This window comes from Rhinopithecus bieti, unplaced genomic scaffold (assembly GCF_001698545.2).
Source record: "Rhinopithecus bieti isolate Rb0 unplaced genomic scaffold, ASM169854v2 scaffold_51732, whole genome shotgun sequence".
Classification (NCBI taxonomy): Eukaryota; Metazoa; Chordata; class Mammalia; order Primates; family Cercopithecidae; genus Rhinopithecus; species Rhinopithecus bieti.
In genome coordinates, this window is record NW_016821090.1 from 57,074 (window position 1) to 67,841 (window position 10,768).

Genomic DNA, 10,768 nt, shown 5'->3' on the forward strand with positions numbered 1-10,768 from the left:
ACACGTATGTTTATTGCGGCACTATTCACAATAGCAAAGACTTGGAATCAACCCAAATGTCCATCTGTGACAGACTGGATTAAGAAAATGTGGCACATATACACCATGGAATACTATGCAGCCATAAAAAAGGATGAGTTTGCGTCCTTTGTAGGGACATGGATGCAGCTGGAAACCATCATTCTTAGCAAACTATCACAAGAAGAGAAAACCAAACACCGCATGTTCTCACTCATAGGTGGGAACTGAACAATGAGATCACTTGGACTCGGGAAGGGGAACATCACACATCGGGGCCTATCATGGGGAGGGGGGAGGGAGGAGGGATTGCACTGGGAGTTATACCTGATATAAACGACGAACTGATGGGTGCTGACGAGTTGATGGGTGCAGCACACCAACATGGCACAAGTATACATATGTAACAAACCTGCACGTTATGCACATGTACCCTAGAACTTAAAGTATAATTTAAAAAAACATATATATATATACATTAAAATATTTTCTTTAATGTGCATATACAGAACAAATAGTAAAAAGAAACTCTAAATTACTATGTCATATCACTGGCCTGTCTGGTTATAAACAAAACTCAGGCATTCCCATAGTGCAAAATTAACAGAAGAAAAATCTGTAAACAGAAACTTAACAGTGGACTCATGTTCCATATCACTGTGATTATGGGACAAATATTATTTTCTAATGTAACTGTCTGCTTTCATAATGAGTTTAGTTCCTCTGTTAGGATTCGTGAAGAAATTAAATGAGATTCAGTGACTCTATTAAGTGATTAAAATTTAGAATTGAAATTAGTGCTATGAATTAGAATACTAATAAAAAATTAGGTTAAGATGTTGCTTCTTGCTATTAAAAAACAAAATTTAAAATAATTTTCAAACAGGAATCTCAGCATCTTTTCACATCTTCTGTATTGTAATAAATTCTCATAAAGCATCTAGCACTGTGCCTAGCAAAGAGTAACTCCCTAAAAATAAACAACAGGGAATAATTATTACTAACTAGGTCTTAGCAAACATTTCCTGGAAATAAATGAACTGCTGAAAATAGGAAAGCAGAGACTTTTTGCCTGTGAGGAAAACCTTCTAGGGGAGCTCACCTATTTGCTGGTAAGGAATGTAAATAATCAGAGCAAAGGTTTTGGGACGAAAACACATATACTGGGTTAAATAAAAAATATTAAATGAGTTTCATCTGTTTATTTTGATTTTTATTAATGTGGTAACTAGAGAATTTAAAATTACATATTTAATAGTTTGCATTATATTTCTATTGGACAGTACTGGTCTAAACAATTGGTTGGTAATAAAGAATAACTGCATAAACCTCTGAATGTTTCCAGCACAACTTCTCTGGTGAAACATAAATAAGTAATCTCTTTGCAAGAAAGTAAAGAACAAATGCCAAATCTTAAATCTGGGAACTAGAAAAGTACACGAAACATCTAAAACATATTCCAAAAGCATTCTACATTTTCTGGAGGAAGGATGGGTAAACTTTTCTGAAAAGACTAGAGAATAAATATTTTGCCTTTGTGGGTCAGAGGGTCTCTGTCACAACTATTCAACTGCAACTACTCAGTGCAAAAGCCAGCCATAAACAATACGTAAACAGACAGGCCTGGCCGTGTTCCAATAAAACTTTATTAAAACAGGTCTACTGAATTTGTCTTACAGCCTATAGTTTGTCAACTCCTGTTAAAGAGCAAAATACCAGGAATTCAAATTTCAAAATCCCAGACAACATGAGTTTTAAACTGACCACATTTGCCTTAAACAATAATACTAAAGAACAAGAAAGGTCCAAATCAGCAGAAGAGCAATGGCTTCATTTGGAAAAAGACAGACATTACTAAATGAGACAAATGATAAGAAAAATGAACAAAAAAACCCTGTTGTCTCTGGAAACACTTCTTAAAAAGTCATGAAAGAACCACCAACTTACATTTAACTCTATTATCCACAGTAACGTTACAAATAAGAGGTCAAAGGTGACAAACAAACAGAAAGTCCTCCTGACATCAGATATGCCTTTCTTTTCCCTTCCTTCATAGGACTCAATCCTGGCCATGAGTTGTGTGGGGTTGATGGAATGGATGTTGCGCAGAGAAGCATGGGAGCTCTGGCTCCCAGTGAGAGCGTTCTCCATGTCTTCTGGCAGGTGGTTCATCCTGGAGGAGGGTTACAGGAGCCTTTTTCCAACCTCACCATCCCTAAAGAGAAGACACCTTTGGGAAATAAAATAGAGACACCATGTTAAATCCAAGCTGATCAAATATAACTGTGTTACCCTCTCCACTGTGCAACTATTTCTCTAACTGAACAACAGAGTACCTTGACTGATTTATGTTTTCATGAAGACATAAAGAGAAAGAGAAATGAGAGCAAAACATAATGTTTTAGAGCAATACTACAAAACAGCTGTTTTAGCAAAGAATGGCAACAGAGAAAAAGCAAATTGTCTGTAGGAAAGGGTGAAGAACAGGATGTTAGCTACAATTGAAAGCAGTGTTCCTGATGACCTGGAGCAAGCCTCTTGGTGAACAACTCATGCCAGTTACCTTTCTGTGCCAGGGAGAAAACCTCCACAGTCCTGTAAGTATAATTATGCATGGGCTAGAAAATCATTTACTGAAAGCTTTCCTGGAGCATGTAAGCAGAATGTGTAAATTAGCTATAAAAAAGCTTATTCCCAAGGCTGGGCAATACAGCAAGATCCTGTTTGTACAAAAAAGAAAAATTAGCTGTGCATGGCAGCACAAGCGTATAGTCCTAACTATTCAGGAGCGGCGTGGGAGGATCGCTTGAGCCCAGGAGTTGAGGTTATAATGAGTTATGATCATACCACTGGACTCCAGCGTGGGTAACAGAGCAAGACACTGCCTCAAACAAAAAACAGAAACAAAACAAAAATCATACAAAAATTCTTACTTCCTAAGGAGGAATTTCTTTCCATCAAAAGTACCTTATAAACTAAAGTTAGCATTTCCTCATCCTCTCAATGAACAAGCATGTTTCTAGGCCTCTTCTTGGAAAAGAAGTGCACACTTCAAAAAGTTTAGCACCAGGCAAACCACCCGACCAATAATTACAGAAGGTATAGTTCTGTACAGAGATGCAGGCCCCTCAAGACCAGAGAGTGCTTTTATAATAAAAATAAAAGATGAGCAATCTAAATAATCTGATCTGCTTATGGATGGGACAAGGATATTAAACAAAGTGTGGTGCATGGTATGATTGTCAACTAGTCAAGTTTCCTTTTCTGTAGGACCTCTCCCTGTGGGATTATATACTCCTGGCTCTACTGAACTCATATCTGTTCTTTAGTCATGAATGTGACATGTAAGTGGGCAGAAGTTCACATGCCACTTGTGTCCAGAGCCGGTGCATGAAGAGCCAGTATGTGGCTCTCCTTTCTTTCTGCCACAATGACTGGCAATGTCCAGGTAAAGAAGAGGACTTTCAAAGCCATAAAATAGAATTTAGAAACAGATGGCTGAGATTTCCCTAAGGCAATATGATCCCATTTGGTTCTATCATTCACTGTTCAGAACTTTCTCTCTTTACACTTGACCCCAATTTCTCTTCCTTTCCACACTCAGGAATCAGTCTTTCTCATACTTCTTAACAATGTGGTGGTAAAATGGCACAGCATTTATGAAGGCAACTTGATTATATGAAGTAAGATACTTTAAAACATCCACACTTCTTGATCTTGTAACCCTAAATCTAAACGAGATTAACCAAACTACAGACATTCAAGGCAAAAACTGATCTATGGCCTTAAAGGTCAGGTTAGTGATTATCTGCAAGAAAGAGGGAAGAAGCAGTGATTAGAAGGCAGAGGGTAGAGGGCATATTTAGCGGACTTGGTAAAGTTCTATTTCTTAACCTGAGTAGTGATAACATAGTTGTGTTCATTTAGTGATAATTTATTGATGTACACCGTAGTTTTAGTCATGTGTTGGCTCATGAAAAATTCAAAATGCTATATAGTATATACATGTACACACAACTGAATAGTGTATATTATCTTTCAATAAAAATCCCTATTAAAAAACTTGATCATAAGGTATCTATAATAGTCTCAATTAGAAAACAACCTAAATAACTAATCAGAATAATTAGATAAATCACAGTATAGCCACAGTATAGTCACTAAAATAAACGTTTATGAAGCATTTATAATGACTTAGAAAAAATGCCTGGGTTATGATAACTAAATTAAAAATCGAATACTAGGCCGGGTGGGATGGCTCACGTCCGTAATCCCAGCACTTTGGGAGGCCAAGGCGGGCGGATCACGAGGTCAGGAGATCGAGACCATCCTGGCTAATACGGTGAAACCCTGTCTCTACTAAAAAATACAAAAAACTAGCCGGGCGAGGTGGCGGGCGCCTGTAGTCCCAGCTACTTGGGAGGCTGAGGCAGGAGAATGGCGTAAACTTGGGAGGCGAAGCTTGCAGTGAGCTGAGATCCGGCCACTGCACTCCAGCCTGGGTGACAGAGCGAGACTCCATCTCAAAAAAAAAAAAAAAAAATGTGGCTCTCTAAGTCTCTTATTCTGAAAGAGACATAGAGAAACACACAGAGAAGGATTTTGGGAAGAGCCATGGATAAACACATCCCTGACATTAAAAAAACAACAATGTAAGCTGAAAGAAAAGTAGAAACTAACAGTTGGCCTCAGGAGACAAGGAGGAACAAACAGGAGAGGAGTGTAGGCCCAATCTTCAGGGGCTATATGTGTGGAAAGAGAGCGCATACTTTTATTTATCAGTGGACGCCAGAAATCTGAATTGTAACAGGAAATTTTCCAAATATTAAGCATTAGTTCAATTTTTTTAAAAAGCACTTAGTCGACAGCAGCAGATTTTTTACAGAAGCAAATTCAATTTATGAGATCATTTACTAAATGGTTTCTTGGGACCTTTATTCAGGTAGAGCTCAAACTCTTTAATTTTGCCTAACCTAACACTGGCCTACGTCTCCACAACCACTTTACCATGGTAAAAAAATCACAAGCAGTTCCCTAAAGACATTATGTTCTCACAAACCTCTGATTGCATTTTTCTCTCCAGTAAGCACCTCGAGTGCCACTCTCTTTATCTCTAAAGTTCTGATCCATTTGATAAGCCTTGATTCAAAGCCCATTTTCTCAGGGAAACCTTTGTTTCCTCTTACTCCTCTAAAGTTCTCTGCCCCATCAGAGAAAAGTGTACACAGACCTCTATAATTACATCTATCATGCCGCATCAAGATTACTTTTGCTCTTCCATTTAAAAAAGCAAGCAAACAACAACAACAAAACTTTGTTAACAAGAGCTCACTTTTATGATTTTGTGATTCATATATTTACCACTTCCTTCAATCTGGGAGAGTGGGAGAAGAAACTAGACACAGAAAGAGAGAGAAAGAAAAAAAAAAGAAAGGCAGGGCAGCCATTTAAAATAGCATCAAAAACAAAACACTAAGGAATAAATTTAATAAAAGATATGCAATATCATAAAACTGAAAGCCACATAATACTGCTGAGAGAAATGGAAGTAGTTGAAAATAAATTGTGAGATATACCATGTTCATGGATTGGAAGAATTCATATTGTTAAGATATCAATTCTCCCCAAACTGATCTACAGATTCAACTCAATCCCAATCATAATCCCACCATGCTTTTTTTTTTTAATGGAAACTGACAAGCTAATTCTAAAATGTATACAAAATGCAAAGAAATAAGCCTGTCCAAAGCAATCTCGGAGAAGAACAAAACTAGAAGACACATTACCTAGCTTAAAGACTTTCCACAAAGCTTCAGTAATCAAAACAGTATGGTACCAGCATAAGAATAAACAAACAGGTCAACAGAACATAATAGAGAGTATATAAACAGGTCCAGACATATATGGTCATTTCAATTTTGACAAAGTTGTCAAAGTAATCCAATGGTGAAAATAAAGTCTGTTTTCTGCAAACAGTGCAGAAAACAACCAGATATTAAAACTGAAAGGAACTTCAAACCCTAACTCACACCAGGTAAAAAATAATTTAAGATGACTTACAGACCTAAACATAAAAATTAAAAACACAAAGCTTTAGAAGAATGTGTAGGACAATTTTTTTGCAATCTTTTTTTGCAAAGATTTCTTAAAGAAGACACAAAAGTTATAACCTTTAAAAAAATTGTGTAGCCTGTCATGAAGGGGCTCCCCTGGTCCATTTGGGACAACTTGAACATAAAAATGAATAATGACAGTAATGTTGGAATTTACATTGGACAAATTTAAAAATTCCATGAGTCCACAGTAATATTGTAAATAAAAGACAGATGGCATGGGAAGAGTTCTTCTATAAAGAAAAAAGTCAGATAAAAATGTAAAAGGAATAATAAAATTAGAAAAATCAATGGTTTGCAACTCCCAGTGTAGTAACAGATTCAGGCAAGGACCATTATGGAAGCCGGCAATTATTAAAAGGTTGTTGGGGCATATGGTATTATAGTTTCAAAGTAGCATCTCTCAGAATATTTAATAATTTCATTGGGGATGATACGCTTTTACAGTGGAGAGATCTGGCAGTCACCACCTGAACCAAGTAATCAAACAGCATCAATATTGAAGCAAGCTGGCATTACCTGCCTTCCGATATGCTGCAACAAGAACTATATAACATCAATTATGATAAATCCTTGTCAGAAGTTTTACTTGAATTTAGTCATTAAAAAAAATAATAATAAACAGTATATGGAACATTCTACAAGTCAACTATCCTGGACTCTTCAGAGAAGCCAATGTGGTGAAAACAAAATAAAAGGATAGTGTTGTGAATACTCTTCAAATAGAAAAGAGCATAAAGAGACACGAGCATCGAACATAATGCACAAGCCTAGAATGAATCTTGAATTAAAACACAAAAGCCACAAAAGACAATTGGAGAATTGATTACAGTTTAGTAATGGTTATGTAGGAGAATGCCTTATTCTTAGGAGATGCACACTGAAGTACTAAAGGATAAGTGTCATCATGTATGCAACTTACTTCTGATTCATTCGGAAAAAAACTTATTTCTGATTTATTTGGAAAAACGTAAATGCATAAGGCTGTTTTGAGATGGCACTGCTGTGTCTGTACCTGTCTATCTATACACAGTATATACACACATACACACAGTATGAATACATTTAAACATAAGATGCATATAGTATACATATACATACGTAGCATATGTATGTGCCATAATGCTTCTCCCCAACCTTATCTGCTGTTTTGCTTTCCAGTTTTAGTTACCTGTGGTCAACTGCTTGAACTACAAAAATATTACATAGAAAATTCCAGAAATAAATGTTCATGAGTTTTAAATTGTGTGTCATTATGAGTGGCGTGATGAAATCTCCCACTATTTCACTCCATCCCACCCAGAACATGAATCACCCCTTTGTCCAGAATAGCCACACTATATATGTTATCCGCCCATTATTGCATAAGTAAAACCGAAATGTTTATAGGGGTTTGGTACTATCTGTTGTTTCAGGCATCCCCTGGGGGGGCTTGAAATGTACTGTACATGGATAAGAGGTAACTACTGTATAGCAAAGAAAGCAAAGGCAAATTTTCATGGCAAAAAAATCATGAGACCAACTTTGCTCTTAAGTATGTGCTACACTTAAAGGCAAAGAGAAACCAAACATCCTCAAAAACCTCTTAAATCATGCTATAACACAGAATGCATATGAATTTTGTACACGTACCTTTGTATAACAATTCTTACCTACACAACAGTTTGAGTTGCACTAATAGACTTAAAGGAAAACCCATATAAGAATTCCGGACACCCAAATCATTCTGCCCTTAATACAACTATCAAATTACCGAAACACAAATGGAGATATTTAAAGGCTTCTAAAGTGTGCGTGACTATAGATAGAAGTCATTGTATTTTCATTTTGAGCCAATGTCACTTATATAACTGAAAATGGTCCTTTATTATTGCTGCTGTTATAAGATGTATGTGAAATAGTGAAGTCACATCATCCAGTGGTTCAGGGTCTAAAGTTTGCTCAGGTCTTTAGTAAAAATGTGTATAACATACACCACAAACTTTTACAAGCCAAGTTTGTTGTAACTTGGCTTCAAAATGAACAAACAAACGAACAAACTTCATTTGTTCCCTGCACTAGAACTCAGGGACCCCGGGGAAAAGACAGATCTTTTACAAAGCACCACCTACCAAGGCTCAGACACACCATGTGTTATTTAATTCACATGGCTGACTTATTACACTAGGACGCACATTTCAACTGCACTTCCTTCTGCTCCTCTCCTTACTTTTCTTTATGAATTTTGACAGCCCAACTCCATGGTAACATCTTTATATATTATCTCCATGGTGTTATTCTTAATCTTTATTTTCTAGGCCGTGTATTTTCCAGTGTCATTTACTTTCCTTCGGGATGTAATTAATGCTTTCATTCCATCTTAATAAATCTGCTCACTCTTGAATGCTTTGTGTTCTGCCCTCTTCCCACACACACACATCCAAGGCTGCCTGTTAAAGTTTGGTCTTTGTTTTGTAGTCTTGTCTCATTCAATGATTTCTGTTACCATCAGCAGATAAAAGTAATTGTGTGCACATAACAGAACTTAACCTTTCAACAATCTCCTTTAAGACTCAGATTTATTTAGAAATTAACATCAATGACTTAGAAAACTTAAAGGGGAAAAACACATGTCATAGTGCTTTTAAGTCACTCCTCTGGCAGACATTAATCTATCTCCTGAACTCCAACTGTTTTTTAAAGCAACGTAATTTCTGTGTGATCTATTTCCTATAGGAATATTAAAAATATTACTAAACTTTCATTTGACACATAATGCAGAGAGAAATATTAAGATTTAAAGACGGCTGGGTAAACACATATCAATGTTTTCATAATTTACGAGACAAACCTAAAATATACATTGAGAAGCTGAATCTGGACGTGAACTACATGGTTTCAGAATTGCACTTGATAATGTTTGCAAATTCAAAGTTTGCCAAGAATATACCACATCTACTTCATTCACCCGCAAATACGTTTGAGCACTAAAATTGTGTCAGGTCTTCTTCTGAGTACTCCCATGGTGATTAACAAAACATCTATCCTTACATAGTTTACCTTCTTGAGGAAGCGGATGGAAGACAAAGTAGGGCTGGAAACATTGTCATTTTAAACTGAGAGGTCAAGAAGATTTCATTGAGCAGGCGGCATCTGAGCAACAACTAGCAGGAGATAAGGGAGACATGCCAGATAGATACGAGGAGGAAGGACACTTCAGATAGAGGGAAGAATAGGGGCAAAAGTTCTGAGGAGGGGTGGAGATGGTCACAGAGGAGTGCAGCCAGGTGGCCAGCGAGGCTAGAGCCAAGTGAGAGAGGGGAAGAACATCAGATGATGACAGATCAGTTAACAAAGGGCTGGGCCTTGTGTATGGGCCACTGTAAAGTCTTACTCTGAATGAGATGAGAAGACACTGGAAGATTTTCAGTAGAAGAGAAAAATAATGTAGCTTAAGTTTTAACAGGCTCTCTGGCTGCTCTGCTGAAAAAAGCATAGACGTGGAGAAACCTGTTAGGAGACAGCGGCAATAATTCAGGAGAGAGATGATGTACTGTACTGACTCCATAGAATAGGGTGAGGGCAGTAGAGGGGATGAGAATAGATTGGTTCTAAATAAGGAGCCCAAAGCATTTGGTGACAGATTAGCCATGGGGTATGGGAGAAAACGAGGACTAAAACAGAACTGCAAGATTTAGAGCTTGAGAAACTGAAAGGATGGATGTGCTATTTAGTGAAAGCAGGAAGCTAGAGAAGGGGCAGTTTTGAGCAAGAATATCAGTTCAGTTTAGACATAAAGCATGAGATGCTTATTAATATCCAAGTCGTGATAAAGTAAGCAGCTGGATATGAATCAGGAATTCAGGGGAGCATAGAGATGAAATTTTAAAACATAAAATATGCAGAAATAGGCCGGGCGCGGTGGCTCAAGCCTGTAATCCCAGCACTTTGGGAGGCCGAGACGGGCGGATCACGAGGTCAGGAGATCGAAACCATCCTGGCTAACACGGTGAAACCCCGTCTCTACTAAAAAATACAAAAAACTAGCCAGGTGACGTGGCAGGCACCTGTAGTCCCAGCTACTCCGGAGGCTGAGGCAGGAGAATGGCGTAAACCCAGGAGGCGGAGCTTGCAGTGAGCTGAGATCCGGCCACTGCACTCCAGCCTGGGCGGCAGAGCGAGACTCCGTCTCAAAAAAAAAAAAAAAAAATGCAGAAATAAGAATATTCTTCTATGCCATAAAAATGAAAAAAAAAAACTAATAAATTATATCTATTTGTAGAACAGAAAACAATTATAAAGTGGGTCCTATGTAAGTCCACTAAGAGTTCCCATTTTAGCCAACCATAAGCGTTGAAAACCAAAGAAATGTAACACCACACAGGCATTTAAAACAGTTCAAAGGTCCTTTGGGTATATACCCAGTAGTGGGATGGCTGGGTCATATGGTACATCTAGTTCTAGATCCTTGAGGAATTGCCATACTGTTTTCCATAATGGTTGAATTAGTTTACAATCCCACCAACAGTGTAAAAGTGTTCCTATTTCTCCACATCCTCTCCAACACCTGTTGTTTCCTGACTTCTTAATGATTGCCATTCTAACTGGTGTGAGATGGTATCTCATTGTGGTTTTGATTTGCATTTCTCTGATGGCCG

At 37.5% G+C, this 10,768-nt stretch overlaps 1 protein-coding gene across 2 annotated transcripts in view; it reads right to left on the bottom strand.

Annotated features, from left to right (window-relative positions):
* STARD3NL (STARD3 N-terminal like) overlaps positions 1-10,768 on the bottom strand; it is a 51,960-nt gene that overhangs the window by 25,782 nt on the left and 15,410 nt on the right. For both annotated transcript variants that reach the window (XM_017860161.1, XM_017860162.1), the window contains one exon: positions 1,966-2,248. In XM_017860161.1, coding sequence (XP_017715650.1) covers positions 1,966-2,190 — 225 coding nt within the window. In that variant the 5' untranslated portion in view covers positions 2,191-2,248. The remainder of the gene's footprint in view (positions 1-1,965; positions 2,249-10,768) is intronic.